Source organism: Vitis riparia, chromosome 15, assembly GCF_004353265.1.
Source record: "Vitis riparia cultivar Riparia Gloire de Montpellier isolate 1030 chromosome 15, EGFV_Vit.rip_1.0, whole genome shotgun sequence".
Classification (NCBI taxonomy): Eukaryota; Viridiplantae; Streptophyta; class Magnoliopsida; order Vitales; family Vitaceae; genus Vitis; species Vitis riparia.
The window spans coordinates 5,880,123-5,906,795 of record NC_048445.1 but is presented as its reverse complement, the minus strand read 5'-3'; the positions used below and the strand labels follow the sequence as shown (position 1 = coordinate 5,906,795).

At 34.9% G+C, this 26,673-nt stretch overlaps 1 protein-coding gene across 2 annotated transcripts; it reads left to right on the top strand.

Moving 5' to 3' along the window:
- Positions 1–580: 580 nt before the first annotated feature.
- On the top strand, positions 581–20,518 carry LOC117932224. 2 transcript variants are annotated; one of them, XM_034853351.1, is made up of 13 exons: positions 581–901; positions 2,609–2,778; positions 2,849–2,952; positions 4,027–4,104; positions 4,577–4,680; positions 4,796–4,882; positions 11,492–11,694; positions 12,352–12,553; positions 12,653–12,703; positions 12,810–12,908; positions 13,039–13,098; positions 13,792–13,913; positions 19,116–20,518. In XM_034853351.1, the coding sequence occupies exons 1-13, from the start codon at positions 626–628 to the stop codon at positions 20,287–20,289; spliced, it is 2,730 nt and encodes a 909-aa protein (XP_034709242.1). In that variant the 5' UTR covers positions 581–625; the 3' UTR covers positions 20,290–20,518. The 2 variants fall into 2 exon arrangements, with proteins under 2 accessions (XP_034709242.1, XP_034709241.1); XM_034853350.1 differs by having other exon boundaries at positions 13,789–13,913.
- Positions 20,519–26,673: the final 6,155 nt, after the last annotated feature.

The window sequence follows — 26,673 nt, the reverse complement described above, 5'->3', positions numbered from 1 at the left end:
ATATTGGTCCAAAGCCTGTCTCCATTAAGGTTTGTTTGATAACGGTTTTCAATAACAATTTTCTATTATTCAAAATAAAAAACCAGGAAAACACATTTGATAATAAAAAAATGTTTTTTATTTTATGTTTTTAAGAATAGAAAATAAAGTATTTTTAAAGAATATCTTTTAATTGTTTTCACTTATTTTCTAAAAACTGTTTTGAAAAATACTTATGCAAATATATAGAATAATTAAAAATAAAATATTATATATAAAAATTATTTTAAAAATATATTTAAGAATAAGTTTAAAATATTTTAAATTTTTAAACATACTTTTGTTTTAAAAATATTATTTTTCAGAACCCATTTTGAAAACGTTACCGAACATAACCTAATCATTTGAATTTTCGAAATATCAAAATTTAATCATTTTATTAATAAATTTTGAAATTGCGAGCAATGAGACATAAATAAATAATTAAAGCAATTTTCTTCAAAAATTGATTATTCTTGAGCTATATATAATGTTATAACTCATATATAAAAAATATTTTATCTCAAAATTAGGTTAATTATTATTTTTGGACTGAGGAATTGAGTAGGGAGTGGAGTGAGACGCTGGCATCCCTAACTTCCCTTCAATGGCGATTGAAGATGAAAACCCTAACCCTAGCCCTGTGACTCCAATAGTGCCAAGACCTAGGGACGGAGGTCCCATTGTCTCAGACACTGGCTCTTCTCAGCCTCATGATCCGGCTCAAGATGACGTCACTGCATCGGCTACGAAGCCTCAGAGTTCCAAAGACTTTATCATCTCCGTCGCCACGAAAATCTCTTCTCAGCCTCTGCAGAACTTCGATCCTGAAGTCTGGGGCGTTCTCACTGCCATCTCCAATTGCGCCCGTAAACGCCGCCAGGTGCCAACCTCCACCTGTAATAACCTCAGTTCTCTTGAATTTTTGCTGTGCTTGGTTCGATGACATGGTCACGTTTGGAAAGCTGGAATAGAGTTAATGTGTTTGGGCTGGTTTTTAGAACGAGGATGAGAATAAAAAATTTGTTAGTATGAAACCAAATCCTACTCTCATTAGGAATTTTTATTTATTTATTTTATTTTTAAATTTCTCTCTTCTTCATGGTGTTGTGATTCACCTCCAGTTCCATTCTATTCCTCTTCCTTTTCCCTCACACCAAACACAGTGGAAAGTGGCAGAAATGTGTACCAAGGATATTTTGAAAAGATTTCTTTCTTAGAAGCTCAAAATGTTGTTGTTGAGTGTGTGTGTGTTTTTAAAATAATTTTCGGAATGTAGGTGTTTTACGGTTGAAGAAATTTTCAAAATGGTTCTTTTCCGCTGTGCACGAGCCTGTGATTTTGAATATTTGGGAATTTTTTTTTTCTTATATCTTAAATTTTTATGTTTACGGGGACGGCTGTTTCTGGGGAATTGTTCAGAAAACAAATTTTGAGAACCACACACATCATTAATTTGTTTTATGTTCTTTTTTAGTTTTGAAAATGGAAGATATTTTTCAGAATGTGAATGGGAGCCTTAGTTTAATAGCTTGTGCATAATGGAGGAATGAGACTTTGTTTAAATAGTGAAATAGATGTTTCTGGGTTATGTACTTTCAAGAACCATACACAATGAACAATGCAACTGTGTAGTTTGATGCAAAAACTGCTTGCTGTAGGGCTTTATTGTTCTTACTAGACATGGGTGGTGCTAACCTGTAATCTATTTATCATTAGCTCATGGAAGTTATATACTGCAGAGGATTTAAACCAAGGGAGTGGTGGATGAGTGGCAAAGTCTAAATTCTTTGAAATTATTTTTTTTATCCCATCGAGAGAAAACTATTTTGCCTTTGACATTTTAAATGCAAGTAAGTGCCATAGGCATCATGGGTGAATATAGAATCTCATAATAAAATGGTTGGGAGATAGTAAAGCTATGGCCAACAACAAGATCTTTATTACCAGAAAGGTGGTTCCTTACCTTGTTGTCTTTGCCTTTTTTCATTGGTTTAGTGACTTGCTTATTTCAGAGAAATTGGTGGTGAACCAGTAGTGGGAGTGGTGAATAATTTTGTCTGATTTGAAATGTATATTGTTTCTTTACTTTGTTAAGTGAGATGGGAGAAGGAACATGGATATTTTGGGAAGATTGTTCTTATATTGTGACTGCTATCATTTTAATTATTATTATTAGTATTATTATCATCTTATTGTTATTGGTATTACATATTTATATGTAATATTAATAGTATTAAGTTACATTTGATTAGTTAGGACTTGGTTGAATAAGAGGGTTAGCCTGTCTAACCTTTACATCAAAGGTGCATCATCCTAAGAGAATTGAATTTCCATGTTATATTTCAGCTTTAAGATTCATCATCTGCTAGTCCGATTGCACCCTGATTGCTTAAAATAATAGTTTTGACTTCATGGAGCTTTAGTTGAGTTTATGCTTTTCTGGTTTCAGATCTATGTTAAAGAAGTTAACTGCTGAATTAGCCTGTAGTTCAGTGCCTGCCTACTCTGAAATACAGTGTTGAAGCACTTATTAATTTTGTTTTTATGTATGATTATGAGTCTTCCTGATGAAAAAATTATAAAACAGGGTATAAATGTGCTCTTGACTGCTAATGAGCACTGCATTGGACGTTTGGCAGAGGACACACGTTTCCAGATTGAATCAGCTGCAGTTAGTGCAAATCATTGCAAAATTTATAGGAAGATGGTTGCTTATGAAGACGAGGATCATCCCTCTGCATTTTTGAAAGATACTAGGTTGAATATTGTTTATGGAGTTTTTCTGATGTGTTAATTTGTGTAAATGACTGGATTGCACCATTTGCAGCACAAATGGGACATATCTCAACTGGGAGAAGTTGAAGAAGAATAGCCCTGAATCTATGCTACATCATGGAGATATTATATCATTTGCTGCTCCTCCTGATCATGGTAACACTGATGCTTTGCTTTTGCATTATTCCATGACTACTTGTTCTCACTAAGAATCACCACCACCACAGCATCACCTGCAGCAGTAGCAGCATCACCACATTATCATCATGGATATGGTGATGCTTTGCATTTGAAGCTCTGTGCGTTATCTGCTTGTCATGTTATGGTAATGTTTTTCTTTTATAGCTGCATGCTTTATCCCGTCACCCCTAGAACCACCTCTCCACCACCGTCATGGTAACGCTGATGCTTTGCACCTCCTCATCATGGTAATAATGATGCTTTAAGTTTGAAGCTGCAGGCGTTATCTCCTCATCTTGGTAATAGTGATGCTTTGCATTTGAAGCTGCATGCGTTATCCCCTCCCTAGTTTGTTCCCCCTTACAACCACCTTCCTTCCACCATCACAGTCCATGCTTTGCTTTTGAAGCTGCATACTCTATCCCTTCCCTAGTTATTTTCCCCCTTAGAACCACTCCAGTTTTTTCCTTCTCTCGTTTTGTCCTCTCAACCAAGCATGGGAAAGGAATTGGTTTCTTTTTTTTTTTTTAAAAAAAAAAATCTCCTCATCCATTCTTTTGTTTATGCTGCCTTCTCCATTAACCTAATGAAGCCTTCATTTTTCTGTTGCTTTTTCCGTTGCATGTATTTCTTATTCAAAAATTTATTTATATTTTACTGTATGTCTTCATTCATTCTCTCATACTATTGATGGAGAGAACCTGGTGAATCAGTTATGTTTATCAATTTCTTTTATAACTAATTGTTGTTGGAATTTTTTAGGAGGCCTCTGTACTGAACTTGTTTTAATTTTATCTGTTTCATAGGTTGTTTAAGCAAAGTATAATTATAGGAAGGATCAACGAGGTCATCAGTTTTCTCATTTTCCTATTATTCATAAAAAGAAAAGAATGAATTGGTTCACTAATTTGCTATGATTATTGCGTTCAAGTATTTTTCTAAAGTTTTTTATTCCTATAATGTGTTGTTTTAGAATCCATCATCTTAGTTAAAATATAAGACAACTTCAAATTGTGTTATTAACCTTTTTCATGTGTTGCATGGTTGCAGAGATTGCATTTACATTTGTATATCGAGATGTTCTTAAGTCCTCTCCCTTGAATGTGGCAGTTCCAAAAAGAAAAGCAGGTATCTTTATAGGAAAGAAAATCATATTTCTTCTCTTTAATGGTTTGGATTGTATTCTTTGCCATTTTAAGGTGCCTTTAGTTGTCCATTAATTAACTATAAACTTGAAAACTGCGTTTATGTTCCGGAATTTTTTACTTCTTGTGATGTGTATTCTTTGTGTGTCCACTTAAGGTGCCTTTTAGCCGTCTGTTAATTATGAACTGGAAAACTGCATCTACATTCTGGATTTTTTACTCCTTGCAATATGTATCGTTTACGTGTTCTGATCTAACATATTTTAGGTGAAGCAATTAACAGATTAAGGATAAAACATATTTTGGATTCTATTACTTTGAGATCCAACTTACAATGTTTGCTTTTGAATGTGAGTGTGACGTTAGTTGCTTTGAGGTTTAGATTTGTCTATTATTGATAAATTGTCGTTTGTTTGTTTGTTTGTTTGTTTTGGTGTGTGTGTTTTCTATGGTAGAGGAGCTTCGTATTGAAAACAAGAGAATAAAAGGTATTGGCATTGGTGCTCCTGAAGGACCTATTTCTCTTGATGATTTTAGAAGCCTTCAGCGGTCAAACACGGTATCTTCATTTTGATTATTAAACTTCTGAGGTTGATCATATGGAGTCTTCTATTAAAGTGCACTCAATTTTATTTTGCACAATTCTTATATCTCAAATGTTTGCATACACGCAGGAATTGAGGAAGCAGTTAGAAAACCAAGTCCTTACCATTGATACATTGCAAAATGAGAACCGTGCTGCTATTGAGCGTCATGAAAATGTGTGTTCTGCTGGTGCATCATAGCTCTCTCCTTCCCCACTCATTTGTGATAGGATTTTTATTTTTATCTTTATTTTCCTGGTTGAACTTCATCTTAGTTTGCTTCACAAGTCATTCAGGCACATTTTTGTTTACACGTAATCCTTGATTGGTGATGGCAAGAATTTCAAAATTTTTGGTCTTTTAGAGCACATGATAGTGATCTGCATCCTGTTTCTATGAAGTGCAACTGCATCCTCATAATGGACATTATGATGATATAGATCAATCTTTGTTGTACTATTTTATTTATTAATTTCTTGATCAGAAACAAGTACTGTTCTTTTCTTGTGTGATAATGATTTATTTTCATAATGGCTGTTCTGAAACTTTTGACATAGGATCTCGATAAGTCAATGAAATTTTGGTGCTTGTATGATAATAAATTTTGTGTTTTCCATGTTGTTTGCATGCTTTATGTGCTAATGCTGATACCATGTACTACCCAAGGACCTTTCCTAAATGGTTATATTGAAGAGGGAACTAAACAGGACACAAGATAGAAAATGAAAATGAAAGGTGTAAAAAAATAACTTTAAGAGGAACTTGGAAATAGTTTAGGCTTTATTAACATTCAATTTCGACTGAATAAAAGATGTGTCAAAAACTCAATGTAGCCCAATTATCCACATTGGCATTTATGGACCTTGTGATTGGGTAGAGTATGTTCAAGGCTGATAAGGTTGCTAGAATTATACTTTTCTTTTGTTATGCAGAAAAACTTCACTAGATATGCTTGATTAAGGCTTTCCCCTTTACCTCACAAAAGTCAAAGCAATTGAGCAAGATATTCAAAGGGACTTCCTTTGGGGTGGGGATAATTTGGAGCGAAAGCCTTTTAGCTGGACTTGGACTATCTCTCCTTTCTGATTTTTTTGGGTGATGGGGTTGAAGTTTAGCTGTTTCCTTTTAGTATGTTGTTGTTTTTGTGGCCTTGGGTTTGGCTTTCTTTGTATACTGCCTGTGTACATGGGGAGCGCCCCCTTTTAGGCGTGTTTTAATCAATTTTCTTCTTTGTCTATCAAAAAATAAATAAATTTGGAGCGAAAGCCTCATCTAGTGAGATGGGAGGTGGTGTGCTTGAGTAAGAAGAAAGGGGGCTTAGGGGTAAAAAACCTATCTATTCTCAACAAGGCTCTTCTTGCTAAATGGAATTGGCGGTTTGCTAATGAGAGAGAAGCTTTATGGAATCAAGTGATTAGAGGGAAATATGGAGAAGAGAGAGGGGGTTGGTCCTCTCAGGAAGTGAGAGAGGCTCATGGCTTGGGGTTGTGGAAAGGGATAAGGATGGATTGGGAATTAGTGAGCAATAGGTTGGTCTTCATTGTTGGTAATGGAAGGAGGGTGAGGTTTTGGAGGGATAAGTGGTGTGGGGATTCTCCTTTGTGTTCGTCCTTCCCGTCTCTATTTGCTTTGACTGTTGATAAGGAAGAAAGTGTGGCAGATGTTTGGGATTCCTTGGCGGAGGGGGGAAGGGGGGGTTGGAATCCATGCTTTTTAAGAGCTTTCAATGATTGGGAGGTAGAGGAAGCGTCAAGTTTTATGGAGCGGTTACATCGTAACAGAGTTATTGAGGATGTGGAGGGCAGGGTATCCTGGACTGAAACTAAGAGTGGTAAATTCTCGGTTAACTCTCTATACTTGGCCCTTGAAGCGGGGGGTTCGGCTCGGTTTCCCTCAAGCCTTATTTGGAATGAGAATGTGCAGCCCAAGATTAGTTTTTTTGCATGGGAGGCTACGTGGGCCAAAGCACTAACCTTGGACAAGGTGCAGAAAAGAGGATGGGCTTTGGCAAATAGATGTTTTTTGTGTCTTGAGAATGAGGAGACCATAGACCATCTCCTTCTTCATTGCTCAAGAACAAAGGTTTTATGGGATCTTCTTTTTACTGTTTTTGGGGTATCTTGGGTGTTGCCTTCTTCTGTTAAAGAAACACTTCTAAGCTGGCATGGTTCTTTTGTGGGCAAAAAGCGTAAGAAGGTGTGGAGAGCGGCTCCTCTGCACATTTTTTGGACGGTTTGGAAGGCGAGGAATTGTTTGGCTTTCAAGGATGATATGTTGTCAATTCAAAGATTGAAATACTCTTTTATTCTTTCTCTTTGGGCTGAAACAAAATTGTTCATAGTTGATTGCCCTCTAACTATAGCTAATTTCATAGATTGGATGGGCTCTAATTAGGGTTGTATTTTGGGGCTTTTTGTTCTTTTAGCATTTTCTTGAAGGAGGGTGTATAGGTTTGTATATTTTGAGCCGCCTTCTTGGTGTCTCTTTCTTTAATAGAATCTCTTTTACCTATCAAAAAAAATCAATGATCAATTGCTGGAAAATGGTTAATAATTTAACCTCTATTGTAATAGTACTTGATGCTCCTCCCAAGACCTACCTTAGATCATTTCCCTATTCTTCTGGATTATGGTGGGCTGAGAAGGGGCAAATCTCCATTTAGGTATGAGAAAATGTGGCTCAAAGGGGAGGGCTTCTATGACTGGGTTAGGAAGTGGAGCCAAAGTTATGTTTTCATGGATTCCTACAACTTTGTGTTGGTTAGTAAATCAAAAGCTCTGAAAGAGGACCTGAAGAAATGGAATAAATAGGTCTTTGGCAATATTTCAGTTTGAAAAAAGGTGGCACTGAAACAAATAAATATTTCTATGTCAATTGGGATATTCCTGTTAGTAGTTATGGAAAACATGGGTTTTGGCCAAAAATAGTTGACATGGATGAGATCTTGCATTTCTTTTGTGTGCTTCTCTGTTTTGGTTAATGGGATGCTGGTAGGCTTCTTTTGAGGTTCTAGAGAGTTAAAACAAGAGGAGCCCCTATCCCCTATCATCCCCTTGTCTATTTTTGGTGGTCATGGAAGCTTTTAGTTTGCCTAGTCTCAGGGGCAACTTAAAGGAGGAGGAGGGGGAAGTGGGTATAGAAGTCTCTCATCTCCTCTTGGCAGTTGAAACTCTCAACTTTTGTGGAGAAAATGGCTAGCTAGTCCAATTAAGGTGGGTGCTTCTTTGTTTTGGCATGATCTCCAGATTGAAAGTTATTTTGCAAAAACAAAAAAAAAAACAGGCGCTTATTCCAGTGGGAGAGGCTGATATCGAGAGGTGGGCGGTCTGCCCACATCTTATCTAGGCTTGCCCTTGGGAGCTCGTTTCTAATCTCAATGTGGTGGAGGAGTGTTTCTAAAGGAGAATGACCTTTCGGATGAAAACAGTATCTGTCCAAAGGTGGAAGTCTCACCCCTATTAAGAGCACCCTTTCCATCCTATTAATCTAGCATATGTCTGGCGCTTTTCCTTCTGAAACAGGGAAGAATTGGTTGCAGAAAATTCGAAGAGACTTCCTTTGGGGGGAAAGCCTTTTGGCAAAAAGATGCATCTTGTGAAGTGGGGCATTGTTCCTAACGGCAAGAATCTAGGAAGGCTTGGTTTAAGAAGGCTGGAAACTCTTAACAAAGCCCTTCATGGTAAGTGTCTGTCAAGGTTTGAGGTGGAGGACAATTGTTTATTCAAAGTAGGTTATTGTTGGCAAGTTTGGGGAGAGTGATGATGGTTAGAGTTCCAAAAAGGTTGGAGAGCCTTTTGGAGTAGGGTTTTGCCACTTTGGAAAGCCATTTAGGAGAGGGTGGAATGATTTCTGGCTTAGGACTAGTGTCTCTGTTAGTAACCGGATTAAAAATCAAGTTCTGGTTCTATAGGTGTAGCAATGAGTCTGTGCTAAAGTTCAACCAAAGTTGGAATTAGTTCCTCATCTAAGTAATCACTTTCTAATAATAATGCTAGGGTAGGGGATTTTTGGAACCATTGTTCTCATAATTGCTTTCATGATTGAGAATTGGAGGAGGTAAACAGGTTCCATGAATTCATTCAGTTATTGATTGTTTGAGGTTCTGTGGAGGATAGATTGGTGTGGAAGGGAATGAAGGGTGGGTGCTTTCTGTTAAGCCTTATTATTCTTCCATCTGTGTTGATATCTCTGCTAAGTTTCTAGCTAATGTGATTTGGAATATTGGAGCCCTGTTGTGGCCCTGTGGGTGCACTTTTTGCTAGGGAAGCTGCTTGAGAGAAGATTTTAACCATTGATCAGCTGATGAAGAGGGGATGGCAGCTGGCTAATAGATGTTATTGGTATAGGAGCAAGGAGGAATCAGCTTGCCACATCCTTATTCATTGTGTGAAAGCCCATGTGCTTTGGGACCTTGTGTTGGCTTTATTTTGTTATCAGTAGGTTTTTCAGAAGACCAGTGGGGAGCTTCTTTTAGCTTGGCAGGGTTCAAGAGTTCAAAAAAGTCGAAGGATGTAGGTCATGGAGGTTATGCTTGGATTAACCTTAACTTAGGATTGATTAAACATTTAATAGATGGGACTTGGATTGGTAAATCCCAACCCAGTCTAATGTTGTCTCCTCTTTAACTATTCCATTGTGTTTAGGAATTTTATACAACCATCAGCCCATGTATTGTGTTCCTTCTCCCCAATTGTCTCCCCTTTAACTACTCTCTCTCTCTCTCTCTCTCTCTCTCTCTAAGACACATGTAGGTGCTCACACACATGCAACCATAGTCACCGAAGGCATACAAGTCTCATGAAGCCTAGGCCCAGGGGGTGTGCCCAAGAGAAGTAAGGAGCAACCTAATTCATGGGCAATTTTATAAAATATTGCATATCTGAACATACACACATTTATCTTAAATTTGATAATAGGATTCCGAATTCCAATCCAAGCAACAAAAAGATCTTGGCATTATAGCATTGAAGGTTTCAAGCCTTTATAAAAAGCATCAAACAAAAACAAGACAATTATATAAAATCTAAAGTGCGAATATGGTCATATATCACCAAAGTATGATCCAAAATTTGAATTCCAATTCAGTGTATCATGTTCATTTTTTCCTTATCAAAAAAATAAAAATAAATTATGTTCATTTTTTCAGGATTGACTAGAATTAGAAGTGAAACAATATTATTTCAGAAGCAGCAGCAAAAGAGATACTTGTAGTGTGGGTTGGGGTTTTTTATTGAAGATTCAGGAACAATAAGAACACTGTATTGTAGTGTTCTTAAAAACATAATGCAAAATGAGTTTGTTTTGCTTTGTTCAGTTAAAGGAGGGGCAATTACAATAAGGTTAGAAGACTCATGCCTTTAATTTTTTTGGTAGACAAACAAGGCATGTATTAAGAAACGCCAAAAAGAGGGTGCCCACTCTATGTATACGGGCAGTATACATAGAAAAAGCCAAAGCAAGCACCAAATAAAACAAAACTTAAAAAGTGCTAATCTAGCCACAATAAAGAGCATGTAAAAAGTTCAAAACAGAGGGATTCTCCATAACCAAGGACTCCATGGGACCACTCTAAAAGCGACCGAAAGAAGAGATCCTTCAAATTTTGATCTGACAACTCTTCATCTTTGAATGTCCCTCGGTTGCGCTCTCTCCAAATGCACCAAAATAGGCAAATCGGAGCCGATTGCCAAACTGCTCTTCTCTTCTTCCCTAGCCCCTTAAGTTTCCATTATAGGAGAAGATTTCTCATTGAAGTCGGGAACACCCAAGTCAGACCGAAGATTGCTAACAAGAAGGTCCAAAGCTCTCTTGTCTTATTACAATGAATCAAAATGTGAGCAGCTGATTCATCACTAACTTTACAAAGGCTACATATGTTAACCGTAGACCATCCCCTCCTCACTAACGTGTCTATCGGTTAAGATCTTCCCCCAAATAGCTTCCCAAGCAAAAAAATGAGATTTAAGAGGAGCATCGGATCCCCAAATCTCTTTAGCTGGGAATATTAAATTCTCAGCCATTAGAGAATTATAAAATGACTTGACACTGAATTTTCCCCTCCTATCCTCCTTCCATATTAAAGTGTCCTAAGACTCATGCCTTTAATGTGCCTTTGTTTCCTGGGCAAGGTGCATGCCTTGCATCTAAGGCAGCGCTTGAATGAGGGTGCCTCACCCAAGACAAACCAGGGTGCTAGATCTGAGCATTGCAGCTCATTGCACCACCTTGCACCTATAACAACTATATTTTTATGCATGTGCACGACATTGCTTGCATGTGCATACACAACCTACCCTCCTCTGACAGCTGACCCTAACCATCCTATTGTTTGTCTCTGAATGAATGGGATGGATGATGCTACTACTTTGTTTATTTTTTTTTATAGCTTTGAAAATAAAAATAATTATGTCCAGGGTTGAAACTCTGAACTCTAATTGCAGGAGAAGAGAAGACATACAAGATGGTATGTCTTCCCAAATTTGATTGCTTAATTTCATTGAAGTTTTGTTTACTAGCCTATCAAAAGCAAACCAAAACACTATTCTGCTTGAAATTTTAAAACATTTTGATTTTGTACAAAATTGAAAACATGTAAAATTGTCCTGCATCACCATTTCTTTAATTTTATTTCTGATCACTTGTTCCTTGTTTTACCATTTATCAGTATGGTTTCTATTCTAATGCTGCAAACAATCTTATAATTCTGAGTTTGGTTTATACTAGTCCTATTACGCAACTTAGCAAAACCTTATCTCAGCTCATGTTCTAATGTATTTAATTCTGCAGGAAATGAAGGAGCTGAAAGAATTAGTGTCCAAACCATATGTTGATCAATTGCAAGAGCTGCACCACTTTTTGGAGGTTAAACAGAAGGAATTGGTAGAGGTCAATAGAATATTGGCCGAACAAAAACATGCTATGAGTGACCTTAATGAAAGACTTAGTGCATCTATGCAGTCATGTGCTGAAGCAAATGAAATAATGACCAGGTAATCCTTTTTCTTTTTGGTTATTACTACAGAATGAGAAGCTTTTCTTCTCTTCCATTTAGTTCTGTGCAACTAGTTGCCTTCTGGTTTTCATTGCATTTGCTCTTGTTGTATAGCTTGTGTTGCACATGATAAATGATCAATACAAGATGGCATTCTGAGTGGATATTCTCATCAATCTATAACTCTTAATATGTTTCCCAAAGTTGTGCTTATAGAAATGTGAAGGTAATTCTTAGTGCGGTGTTTTTAGACTTAAGGCAGTAATTCACACTAAGAAATTGGTTGTGGATTTTAGTGTTATCACATACTGCATCACAACAATACTTATTTTTTTACCTACCAGGGAGATTAGCAACTGTATTGGCAGTATTTTTGTTCTGTTAAAGATATTTATTTCTATGGTTACTTGAGCTTTTTTTTTTTTTTATCTTTTTCCTATCCTTTAGGAAGATCTTTCCCCCAGGAATTCTATAATACTAGTTCATTTCTCACTAAATGATAACAATGCTTTGCCTGCTGTGGTTTAGTTATGCTCCATTGGTGAGCTTATTTTAAGTCCTAGAGGAGAATAATGCTTTTGGCTGGGTGATACTCCACCTACAAGTTTTTTTTTCTTTTTCCAAGTAATGTGTGAGCTATGTCTTTTGTTTTTAGTCAGAAGGCATCTATATCTAAACTTGAGGCACGATTAGATGAAGAGCAAGATCAGAGAATGGAAGAACGAGAAAAGGCTACAGCTGATCTAAAAGCGGCAATACATAGAGCTCAGTCAGAGGCTCAAGAGGAAATAAAACGACTGTCTGAAGTGGCCTTAAGACGAGAAAGAGAGCTGCAAGAAGTAATTAATAGACTTCAGGTCTGAGAGCTCTCTGATTTTTCTATTAGTATGTATTTTCATTGTGTAGTTTATCTTAAAATAATAGAAGATTGAAGTCTTTGTCATTTGCATTCTCAGGAGTCGGAGAAAGAAAGGTGTTTACTGGTAGAAACTTTGAGATCTAAACTGGTAAACATCATCATCCCACCCGTATCTTCTGAATCAATTAAAGAATTTTCATATATCAACCAAATCATTAGGGATTTGTGTTTCCTTTCAACTTTGTCTGCAACAGGAAGACACTAGACAAAAGTTGGTTATTTCTGACAATAAAGTTCGCCAGCTAGAAACCCAAGTTTGTGAAGAGCAACTAGCCTCTGCAGATGGAAGAAAAGTATGCACGTCTGCTAGTGTCTACTTAGGTTTCAATAAACTTAATAATCTATTGCTATCTTCCATTGTCTTGCATACCTATATACAAATAGAAGCTAACATTCATTGTTCTACTGTGTATGTTGGAGCAGAGAGCAGAAGAACTCCAGCATGAGATGAAGAGATTGAGGAAGGAGCTTGAGAGTGAAAAGGTAGAGATGACAAATTTCCACTATGCTTCCTTGGTGTCATTTTTTATTCAATTTGAAAGCCTTCATAGCCACATCCTGCTATATTTTGCCCTCCAGATTCTCACACCTTAAAATGTTCATGATCCTGTCACTCTGACATCCACGAGTCAGATTCGTCTATTATCAATTTTTGTAGGTTATGCATGCAAAATTCAAAGGCATAGAGAATTGAACATAAAGATTTTAACTAATTTCTAATTCAATTTCCTTGAAAGTAATGCACTTTTTATCTCCCTCTCTCCCTCTCCTGTCTGTGCACATGCATGTGTGGTTGGCTGATATATAAATTTCATGGAAGGTGATTAGTACAACTTGTCATAAAATGTCATTGATCTATTACAGTGTAGCATGTTATTGGCTTTAAAACTTGGTGAACACAAGTTTGATACTACACCTGCCATGAATTAAGAAGTGTGGAAGTGTTTCAATTTCGTTTTAGACAATAATATGGTGTTTATCCTTGCAGATGATGAATCTTTTTGTTAGGTTATCATGATTTTCGTAACTGCTGTTTGCTCATTCCAGTGGGATTGCTTATTACATTTAAAATCAGTTTAGCACTGTGTTTTGAGTTTGGAAATGATCTATAAGAGCACCTGAGTACAAAGTTCCTTTGATTTTAAGCTGAGGTTTTCCCTTGCTGTTGGATAGCAGGCAGCACGAGAAGAAGCATGGGCTAAGGTTTCTATGCTGGAACTTGAGATAAATGCTGCAATGCGGGATCTTGATTTTGAGAGGCGGAGGTTAAAAGGTGCTAGGGAAAGAATTATGCTTCGGTACGAACATATAAGCCATAGATATAATTTATGATATTTGATACCTGCTACTGAAATTGCATCATACTGACCATTTAGCATCCACATATTTCAATTACAGTGTGCGCCAATTGTTTTTTTTATTCTGCTTCCTTTTTTCTTAAACTTAATGTTGATTATTTTTGTTCATTTTTTTCCTTCTTTAGCATTGCTCGATCAATTTTTTCTGTCCTGCTTAATTACTGAATTGTGCATGTGTTATGTGCATGGACGCACCATAGGCTTGGATGAATAGAGAAGAACCTATCTTAATTCATTAATTATGAATTATGGAATTCTTGCCTTCGACATATATTCCTTTATTGCTAAAAAAAAATCCTGTATTATTTTGTGTAATTGTATGTGAAAACATACATTTCTCTTTAGTTATATTTCCCTCAACCTCTTTTTTCTTGTCTTTTCCTTCATTTTTTATAATCAAAATGTATATTGCCAAATTTCATTGTTAACTTCTTCCAGAGTTTTTGACACTTTAAAGTTGACTCCTGAATTTTGGCATATTTCTGGTGCCAAATGGTTTTCCAATACTTGGATTCTATTATGATGCATGCATGGGGTGGAATTAGCAGAAGCTCCTTATCTCAGAGGTGGAATTAGTTAAGGTCATATTGAGAAATTTGGATTCACTTTGGGGAAAAATTGAACAAGATTTCAAATAGCAGCTATATTATGGACCATATTGGATCTCAGTTGCAGGAAACTTCTAACCCAGGTGTTAGTTCTGTTCCTAATTGTGGTTCCTACAGAAGCTATTGGGACTTGTAATCATTTACAACAACCTTGATTCTATTATATAGAACCTCAATTCACCTTCTGAAAATGAAAGAACCCAAATATTTCCTTCTGTGAAATTCTTTCTAGTATAGGAATAGAAACAAATGCATTTTGGCTATGCTGGTAGCCAGTTTTCAATGACGTGATTAAAAAAATAGGTGATCAATTGTGGAGAGTTGTTCATCAACATGATTGTTAGGCTGCCCTATCATTGGAGACAAAAGGGTTGCAACACAAGCTTTGACAGTGTTGCTGGCCATGACCATAAAGTCTGGGCCTAAATCAGGCCCTTCAATCATTTTGAACCTGTTGAAGCATTAGTAGGGCTTAAAATGAACCTAGATAAAAGTGAATTGGTTCCAATTTAAGGGGTTACAGATGTAGAAGATTTGGCAATGGGGTTGGGTTTCAAGGTGGAGGGAATTCTATCTTCTTACCTAGTTTTGCCTCTGGGAGCCCTTTTCAGATTGGCAGCAATTTGGGACACAGTGGAAGAGAGGTTTTCTAGAAGGCTATTGATGTGGAAAAGATAATATATTTCTAAAGGGTGAGGCTTATGTTGATTAGAAGACTTTGTTGAGCTTGTCAACCTATTACATGTCTTTGTTTGTAATCCCTAGAAAGGTTAGATTGAGGTTAGAGAAGATTCAAAAGAACTTCCTTTGGGGAGGTGAGACTTTAAAGAAAAAGCCAAAAGCCTTATTTGGTTAGTTGGTCAATTGTTTTCTCGGATAAGAAAAAGAGGGAAGGGGGGGGGGGGGGGGGGGGGGGGGGTTTGGGCATTAGAAGTCTCTCTTTTGAATTGGGCCCTCCTTGGTAAGTGGAGCTGGAGATATGTTTCTGATGGGGGAAGGTTTTTGGAAGCAAATTATGGAGGAGAAGTATAGGAAGGAAGGAGCAGGTTGGCACCCTTGTGAAGTTAGAGATGCTTATGGTTGGTGTTTGGAAAGCTATTAGGAAGGGGTGAAAGGCCGCCCCTCTTTGCATATTTTGGACAATTTGGTGGGAACAAAATCAAAGAGTTTTTGAAAATCAGAAATGGACTGATCAAAAGATAAAACATTCTTTTTTTTTTTTTTTTAATTTTTTAGCTTGGGTTAGCATGTACATAAGTGAATGCTCAATGCCTTTGTTTGATTTTGTAGATCGGGTGGGTCTTGTTGAGAGTTAAGGTGGTTTTTTTGTGTCCTCTCTCTTTTGAGGCCTTCCCTTAAGTGCTCCTTGTACATCCTATGTATTTTTGTGTACTTTTTCCTATTATTAATTTATACACACACACATATATATATATAAAATTATGTTCCAAAAGTACATGGTCTTGGGTTTTGTAGTAACCAATCATTTGAAAAGGCTGGAGCATCATACCCATATGAAGATAGGTTCAAGTGAGACGTATGTTGCCTTGAAGCAATGGGATTTTTAACCCACCACCTTAGCATAAACTTCCCTCAATACAATGGACCCTATTATTATAAGGTGGAATTCAGATTCTGTTCTTTTCAAGGAGAAAAAAAATTTTAGAGGCACAATTTTCTCCTCTAGAGATGAGAATACCCCAAGTTATAAGGTTGTTCCCGAAAGATAAATATGAGACATATCTCAAAATCTGCATGGGAGGCCACTATTAGCTAACAAACTGATGAAATGTTTCCTAAGAAGTTACTGTTCTTTTGGATTTAAAAATAAGTTGTTTTGAATGATGGAGCTTCAGCTGACCAGCAATCCATCAGAAGCTGCTGGACTCTAATATGGTTTGGGGTAGTTTATGGGCTAAAAATTAATTTAGAAAAAAGCAAGCCAATCCCAATAGGAGGGGCATTGAATGTGGAGGAGCTAGTTTTGGTGTTGGGCTGTAGGGTGGGGGCACTTCCCACAACGTATTTGGGATTGATTTTAGGTGCCTCTTTTAAATCAACCTTAGTGTGGGATGGGGAAGAAAGATTCCAAAGAAGACTTGCCGGATGGAAAAGACAATACACCCTGATTAAATTTGCTTGTCAAGCAACTCAAGCCTATCAATTTACTACACGTCCTTAATCATTCCAAGAACAGTGATTTTGAAACCCGAGAAGATACAAAGAGACTTTTTTCGGGGGGGAGGGGGGATCGTCAGAAAACAAACCCCATCTTGTTTAATTGGTCAATTGTTTGCATGGAGAAGAAAAGTGGAGGTCCTGGTATTAGGAATCTAGCTATGCTCAATAAGGTCTTGATCGACAAATGGAATTGGAGATTCGCAATGTGGATAAGAAAAGTGGAGGTCTTGGTATCAAGAACTCAATAAGGTCCTGATTGGCAAATGGAATTGGAGGTTCACAATAAAAAGGGAAGCTCTATTGGAATGGGTTATAATAGGGAAATTTGGGGAGAAGCACGGAGATGGAGATATTTGTGATGTAAGGGATAATCATGGAGTGGGCCTATGGAAGGCAATTAGGCAAGGATGGGATGTTGTCAAAAGCTTGTTTCATAGTGGGAGATGGAAGGATAGGTGGTGTGATGAGTCAACTTTGAGAGATTCCTTTTCCTCTCTTTTTGCTATAGCCACTGCAAAGGCCTCTTAGGTAGTGGCTGTGTGGGAGCAGTAAGGGGAAAGGGGATGCTAGAACCGCTGTTTTGTAAGACAGTTACATGACTGGGAACTTGAAAGAATGGAGGAATTTCTCTTAAGGTAACAAACAAAGTGGAAAGTAGGAATGATGGGGATAGGGTAGTTTGGTTGAAAACGAAAAGTGGTATGTTTTCAATAAATCTCTGTACACCTTTTTGATGCTGAGGAGAGATGACCACTTTTCGAAAGATATAACTTAAACCTTAGGTGCTAGCAAAATTGGGATTCTTTACATGGGAAACAACTTGGGATGGGATCATCACCATAGATCAGCTGAAAAAGTGGGGTTGGACCATGGTGAACAAATGTTCCTTGTGTGAAGATGAGGAAGAATTGACAAGCCACCTTTTTGTTCATTGTACCAGAACAAGAATCTTGTGGCAGCTAGTCTTCTCTTTGTTCCAGATAGAATGGTTAATGCCAACTTCAGTTAAAGGGACCCTCTTAAGTTGACATGGATCATTTGTCGGGAAAAGAAGAAAGAAAGCATGGAGGGTTGTCCCTTCATGCATTGTTTGGATCTTTTGAGGATGCGGAAGAGACAGATCAAATGCGAAAATAGTCCTTTTTACATCTATTTCTGGATTGGGTGAGGTTGGGCTTAAATGAAACAACAATATCCATGGTAGACCTAGTCAATTGGATGGGTGCTGTGTAAGGGGAGGGGTTATTGTTTTTTGTATATTGCTTTCTTTGTTTTGTTCTTGCCTTTTGGCACCCTTGTATACAATTCATTTACTCTGGTGTGCCGTTTTTCATAGGTGATGTTAGCATATCTTTTTAGCTTGCTTATCAAAAAATCAATGGGAAGCTGCTATTGGCTAAAAGTAGAACCAGCCTATTGAGTTGTATGGAATGCAAGAGATGTGCCATTTGGATAATCAAGGTTCCATGTCAATATAATTTCCTACTTCTAGAATTTTCTTGTGCTTTTGTGAATCTGTGAGATTAAAATTTTGGCATCTCAAAATGAAACCAGCAGCAAGTCTTTGAACAAAATTTTTGATACAGTAAAGAATTTAAAGATCTCTAATCAAATTTGACCGAAGAGTGAAATTTATGCCAATACTAGATTAATATTTGAGTGCAACTTGTACAGTTATGAGGTATTGTATTTCGATTTAGCTCTTCATACGCATTCTACTGAGCCTGTATATGTCTCATCTGATTTCATAGATGGAAAAAATCTCACAAAGGCATTATCCCTGGGAAGTCTATATATGAGAGGAACTGGCTATCCTTGAACCATTAATTTTAGTATAGCTTGAGGTTTGAGTATTGTGGACAAGCAGTTAAGCAACAATTGTCATTTATCATGGTGAATTTGTAAGATGGAATGATCACTATTTGATTTGAAGTAGCAAAATGGCCTTGGGAGTTGGTGGAAGGAAGTTGGTTTAAATACTCTCTGTTCTTGAGCCAGCTGCTTTCAGATATGCAATGGGTTTTTAAAAATATAATCTGTGAGTTGATGCTATGAGTGGACACTGCCAGCTTTCTGTTTCACATGAATATGTAGGTAGATAATCAGGATAAATATTCTATTCTTGGTTGTCAATTTTTCACTGCACCAAGGCATCTTAAGAGTGCTATAACTAAACCAATTGTGCTTACATAGTGTAAAAGGTGCTGTTTTTTTTTTTTGAGGCTAATCGGTTTAGTGTTATACATATATTATCTCACATGAGTTTGGAAGCTTAATTTTTTTTTCCTGATTTATAGATGTATTTTAAGTAGTCCTATGTGCAATGGTTTACTGAAATGCAGTTTATATGCAGGGAAACACAACTGCGGGCATTTTATTCCACAACTGAGGAGATTTCAAATCTGTTTGCAAAGCAGCAGGAACAGCTGAAGGCAATGCAGAGGACCCTGGAAGATGAGGATAATTATGAGAACACATCGGTTGATATCGACCTTAATCCAACAGATGGATTCATAAATGGAACTGTCATCAGAGAAAAAGAAGTAATCGGGTTTAGGAGCAGTATTGTTGCTAAGACAGGCTCTGCTACTTCAGCCCAGAGGTTTGGCAGAAATTTAGCTGAAACTTCCAGCAATGAAGCCAGTGTTACCGAGAAGCATGACTGCGACATCAGAACCCAAGAAAACACGCAAGAGGCAGAATTCACAAGTGCTGATTGTCTTGTAAAGGGTGGATTCGGTTCTGACATTGATGGTGTTGGCACAGCACCTGCTTTGGAAGGGGACCCCATCGAAACTGAGAGAGTTATGGAAACTGAAAGCCCTGGCATCAATGGTGAAAAGAACATTGATTTAAACAAGTGCATTGATCTAGCTGGGGACACAATGCAGCTTGACGATGAAGCCCATATACGTGAAACTGAAGAGCCAGGTCGAATCAATTGTGGGGAGGGTTCTCATCACTCCCAATCAAATAGCGGATTTGAGAATTTGAAATCTATGGAAGATACAGAAGCTGGAGGAACAATCAGAACCGCAGACCTCTTGGCTTCAGAAGTTGCTGGTAGCTGGGCGTGCAGCACAGCACCTTCTGTCCATGGAGAGAATGAATCTCCAAAAAGTAGAGACCATGATCAAAATCATCCTGTGGCCCTACATGATGCCAATGGTCAAGTAGCTGAGAGTCAAACTAACCCATCTTCTGTGGTTGCTACTAACAGATTGAGTCGTGAACGGCAAGCACTAAGTGAGATGATTGGAATCGTTGCTCCTGATTTGAAGGAGCAGTTTGGTGGTGCTGGGGATGATGATTATGACGGAGGGAGGGAAAAGGGGGGTTGTACTTCCAACTCAGATACTGAGAATTGCACCGACAGCAGCGATGATGATTATGTAAGAGTCCATGCTAAAGATGGATCAATTTCAGATGCAGAAACTGAAGGTGGTGATCAAGCTGATGAAGATGAAAACCGCAACGACGCAATGGAGGAAGATGATGAAGCTACTCAAGAAGGTTCTTTGGGATAAGCTGACATGTAAATGAATGTGCAGAGGGTTCATTGTTTGGCCTTCTAGGAGGATTAGGTTGTACATGCGCGATGTAGTTGAATTTTATTTCCTTTTCCTTTTTGGCTCAGTACCTCTCTCCTTGTATTTAAGTTTTGAGTGTGGACTGGGCTGTTCTTAATCTTACTCTATCAGGAAATTTGAAATGTTGGAATGAAATCTGAATCAGGAGAGCACCTTCTTAAGGTTATGTTTATGTTTGGTTCTCGGAATATATTAAATAAAGAAAAAAAATGTAAAGAAAAATAATTTTCTTAAATTTGGTTGTCCTATAAAAAATATTAAAGAAAATAAAATATAATTAAAATTAGTTAAAATTTTACATATTTTTAAATTATTTAATTTTCATATTAATGAGTTAAAATAAATAAAATGAGTTTGAAGTAGCATGTGCAAATAATTTATTTTTTATTTTTTTTCATTTTTTTTCTTTTCTTCTATTTTTTCTTTGTATTTCCTTTCTATTTTTCCTCAAATTTTTTGAAACCAAATATAGTTTTAAGTGTTTGAAATAGGAAATTTGAGAATTCATTCAATCAAGAAGCCTTGTAAGTGTCTTATATAGCTAATAACTATAACATGTTTGATAGGGTTGCAAGTTCGATTGAACGAACCTAATTCAACCCCATATCTAAATTTCAGTCAAGTTTAAGTTAGACTCGTTTAACTTAGGATGCTCAAATTATATTGGTCAAATTCGGGTTGTTCATGTTACACAAAACCTTGAACAAGCTCATAATAAATTGAGCTTAGTGTCATTCTTATATATCTTGATAACGTATATTTATATTATTATCCAACAATTTAAATTTAAAAATTTGGTAGGTACTAATTTGATACCCTAGAATTTCCGAAAGTGTGAGCTTTGATTAAAAGATATGCTTGTTTTGTTTGTATGGTTTAAATTATCATTCTAAAATTATTTTTCAAAAATATGATTTATATTATTTGAAGAATTAAGTGAATAGGGAATACCCATAAATTGATTTTTGTGAAAGATATTCTGAAATAAATTTCAACGTGACAAATAGAATGGCAGCTGACATCCACGTGACAAACGCATGAGGAAAAGGTGAAAGTTAAATAATGAATCATAAAAACAACGAAAAGTCTTGAGTGCCAGCCGATATATGAGCTGTTTTCTTTCCTTTTCTTTCTTTCTTATTTTTGTTTTTAATTGTCAACCAAGTCGGTTTGAATTTATCCCCACATTTCTATTGCTTCTTGGACTTCACTCTTGTCTTGCCTTTCTTTATTCCAATTTCCAAGTTTCCAATTATATATGAAAAGCTAGAAGTGATTGTGACCCTATTTAGTAAATATTTTTTAAAATAATTCTCTCATTCCAAATTAAAATATATATATATATATGAAAACACATCTGTCAAAAAAAAAATAAAAACGATTTTTTATTCTTAAAAATAAAAAATTTAGTGTTTTTAGATAATATATTTTAATTGTTTTCAATTATTTTTGGATGAATATTTTAAAAGATACTTATGCAAATATGAAAAATTATTAAAAATAAGTTTCCAAATAGATAGTTGTTCGTTCCATTCCTCTCGTTAGAGTATTTGTAACACTCATAGTCATAAATCTAACTCGATTATTTCCTAATAATTGTTATATCTCACAAGTTATATTAATTCGTTGATCGATAGTATCTCGACTCTTAACTACTAGTGCATTGTAAATATTAGGTATCTTGTCAAGAGAAAAAACTATATTTAGGACTAAACCAATTATGTGAGTTTTTAAGTAGTAGTAACAAATAACAATTACAGTGACAATTACATTTATTGTCAAAGTAGAACTAACAGTGAATATAGGAGTTCAATAAGTGAACTAGCAAATGGTAGTGAATTAAAAAGTTCTAACATTCTATATATAGTTCAAAAATATAAGCATTTGCGAATTCAATGCAAAAATTATTATGGATTAAATAATAATAAAAATTTAAAGTAAAAAATAAATACTTGCTAACAATGCGGATATCATTTTTTAAAAAATTGTTTCTAAAACCTATTTTGAAAAAACGGTTACAAAATAGGACCTTTATGAATTCAATAGTTTTGAATAATGCTTTAATGTGATATTTATTAAGTTACTAGAAAAAAGGAATGAAAATAAGAATGCCATGGAATGAAAGGAAATTAAATTAAAATTAAGAATTTAAATAAAGTGTTGTTTACTAACATAAGAAATCACAAATACACATATAATGAAGTTATAAACATGCAATAAACCCAATTAAATTAGGCTGAATTAAGGCAATTGGGCTTAGTCCTACCTCTAAATTGGGCCTCTCCCATACTTTTTTGGTTTTTCCTATGGTTCCAAAAAGTTAAATCATATGCACCCTCAATCAAAAATTGGTCTACCACATTTCTATTTGTTTGTTGTCTAGGCCATCCTTTTTTTTTTCTTTTTGTAGTTTTATTAAACAGTTCAAATTTAGTAAGGTCGAGATGAATATGAATCCTAAGGCTATATTTGGTCCTGGAAAGTATTAAGAAAAAGAAAATTAATATTAAAAATTTGATTTTTTTTCATGTATTTCATTATAAAAAATATTTAAGAAATAAAAATAATTAAAAGTTTATAAATTTGTAAATTATTTCATCTTTACATAAAAAATAAAAAATGAATTTAAAGTAATATATAAAAATAAGTGATTGATTTTAAATCTTTTTTTATTTTATTTATTTATTTTTTTTCTGTTTTTCATCTTTATTTCCTTTCCTTCTTATTTTCTTTGGGATTTTCTAAAACCAAACATACCCGAAATTTTCCCATCCTATAATCAAATTTAAAACTTCTTTCATTTTCCCAATCCCATGTTTGACTTAAGAGCTTCAAGTTCAATTTTTCAAAAAAATAAAAATAAAAATGGGTAGGATAAGGCTTGGTCACACTGCATCCATAAAGCAGAGGCCAAATTTGAATTTTTCAAAAAATTATTTTAAAATATGTTTCGAAAGGATAGTTATGAGAGATTCATCAACAGTGGTTTATCGTATCCTTCTGCAACCTTCAGATTTTTCTGAATGAATCCCAAATACATCAAAGAAAATAAAAGCAAAAGAATCTAAATCCCCACATAGTTGAGAGGATGGCCAGCAGGAAAATGCCACTTCCTCTTTGTTTTCTTATGCTAAGTTTTCTCCCACCATTGTTCCTCCATACTTTAAAATTCCTACTTGTTATTATTATATAGATAGATATGTTTATGTATCAAAAATGTTACGATATGTATCCACTATCTTTATGTTACGATATATATCCACTACCCCTACATCTCGATCGTTGAAAATATAAGATAAAATATAGATAGTTGGATGAATATACAAATATATGAAATTAAGATACAAATAAATGACATCGAATATAAGTAAATGAGATGAAAATATAAAATAAATGGAAGACCGATGGCATGTTGTGATTGGTCTTACTTTTTAATATGTATCGATTCAGTATTATAATCAGGTCGTATTTAACAATAATAATAATAATAATAATAATAATAATAATAATAATAATAGAAATATTGGTATATGATGAGGAAATGGTGCAGTAATCTTAAGGGCAATCAATTGCATTGCATGTATAATTGAGTGGCAGATAGCATGGATTTCTAAGTTGAATTTTTTTGGAGGTGGATATGGTTATGATGATGATGATGATGTGGACCACATCCACACACACTCATCATCATCATCAATGCCCTTCTCCATGGGGCATGTGAATGAATTCATTTTCTTCAATTTTCCCTTTCAAGATTGGTTTCTTATTTTTTTTCTTTTTTAACATGTTTTTTTTTTTTGTACAACCAAAGATATTTGGGTTATGCCTCTAATTTGAAAAAGGCCATACAAAAGAATCTGGTGAATGAAGCTGCTTAGAAGATGCTCCTCAACCTCACTTTTTCTATAAAGATAATCATATGGGATATATATATATATATATATATATATATATATTTTATATTTTTTTTCTCTAATTAAAAATAGTCAATTTTGAGAATATTTATTAGGAAAAAAGCCATTCATATAAGTTATCCTATGAAGCTGCATAGAAGATGCTACTTCTACAACATGGGATAGAATATACTTTTGTTTTTATATGGTAAAGATGCTTTCACTCAATGTAACCATAAACCATAAGATTTAGTCAAATCAAGAGGATGTGATATTGGGAGCAATTTTCTTTTTTCTTTTTTAATATTTGAAAGTATATATATATATATATTTAACAAAAATTAAGTATTTATTTAAGTTTTAAAAATCTAAATTTATTAAAATATTAACTAATTTTTAATAAGATTTTTTTTATAGAAATATATTATATATTGATTTTTATTTTTATTTTTACTAAAATTACTTCATATTAATGTTAATTATTGTAAATGAAATTTAAATGAGTGTCAATAAATTGGGAATCAAAATGAGAACAAAAGAGAAAAAAACAAGGGAAAATAAATCAAAGTGGGATTGAAAAGTCCAAATAGAGAGCAATAAAAAGATTTTGAAGATAGGGAAGAGAGTTTGATTTGTTTGTTGACTAAGGGAGATAGTAGTGTTGAGTACTTTGTGAGAAGAAGAAATAAGTGAAGACTCTCAAGTGGTCCTAGTCCATATCAAATGCCTCAACCCTCTATCTTCAAATGGGTATGATGAGTGAGGACTCCCTCTATTCTATTCCCCTATCTCTTAGCTACATTATTATGTACATTCAATGTACATACCCACATACTCTCCTTTTCTTTTAAATATATATAAAAATATTTTTTAAAATTATCAAAGCAATTTATTAATTTTAATAAAAACATTGATCCAAAGTATAAATTTAATGATATACTGGGCTATAATATAAGTGAGATAGAAAATTAACTCATGTCAAACTCAACTCAAAATTAGATTCAGAATTTTCAACCCATATCAAGTTTTTGAGAAATTCACATTCCCACGATGATATAAAAGAAAACAATTATTTTAGACTCTGTAAAATCTAAATCATATTTTAAAATAAGAGATTAAATGTCAAATATTTGAAATCATAAAATAAAGTATTACTTATTAATTTAATATAAACAATTACTCATAAATTCAGACTTTAATTATCAAAAGTATTTTAAAAATTAAATGAAAGGATAAATTAATTAGTCTAATATAATTAAAAAGTAAAACAATAATATAACTTTTTCTTTTATACATATATTTATGTGAAATCGTCTTTTGTCAAGTTGCTCGTATGTTCAATCAACCTTAAGTTGATATTTTCTTAATCAAACTTAACTCCAATCCTTTCAAACTTTATAGATTACACGCCAACCCAAACACTAGGCTAGACCAATTGGATACACCCAATTTGCAACCCTAATCATATAACAATATTAACTATTTCTCTTTTGTCTTATGTTTTGTTTTTTTTTTCTTTTTATTAATCTAAAAAGTTGAAAAAGAGGTTGTATATTTCTCAAATTAATTTTACCAACAAAGAATTGAAGATTTCTTTTTATTATTATTATTATTATTATTATTATTTTATTTCAACCTATATTGAATTAAATTGGAAGTATGAGTTAAGACATGGTATACGAATAGATTATACAGTAAAGTCAATAATATTCACTCCAAAAGGTCAAGACACCTATCATGTCAAATTTTATATTACTTTCAAGAGTGGTTATTTTTATCATTACCAAACCTAATCTTTTCAAAACATATATTGAAGAAAATTCTTCAAAGTTCAAAAAATCTCTCTCAAAACTAGCATGACGTTGTGTTTGGCGTAAAGAATCTACCATCCACTTTAAGGCCTATGAAAAATTTCAATCCATTGAGATGAAGTAAGCACACCCCCAACACCCACCCCCCCATACACTCACACACACAAACCTTTTCAAATTGATATGCCCACTAATCTATCATTTGGTTGGAACTACTAATCACAATCAAGGGATGACCATGTGCATGAAATTATAAAACCCTAAACCCTAACTTTCTTGAAAGACAAAAGAGAAAGAAAAAAACAATGGGAAAATTGAATTGAGTGCATTGGATTGGACCATTTATGTAGTGGGTGTCTAGTGACCATCCTCTTCTGGGGTTTATATCCACTATGTCATATTGCAATATTCCTTCCCTAAACCCTAAAACTCTAATGGGTGTGTGTATATTTAATTTCTTTTTTTTTTTCTTTTTTTTTTTGAATAATATAGTGGGCAATCTATATAGCATGCTAAGAGTCCAACCAAGCCAATATTTAAGGAGGCATGTGAAGTGGTGCAGATGAAATTGGACAAAATATACTCCCATCATCATCATGATGATACCAGAGAGATAG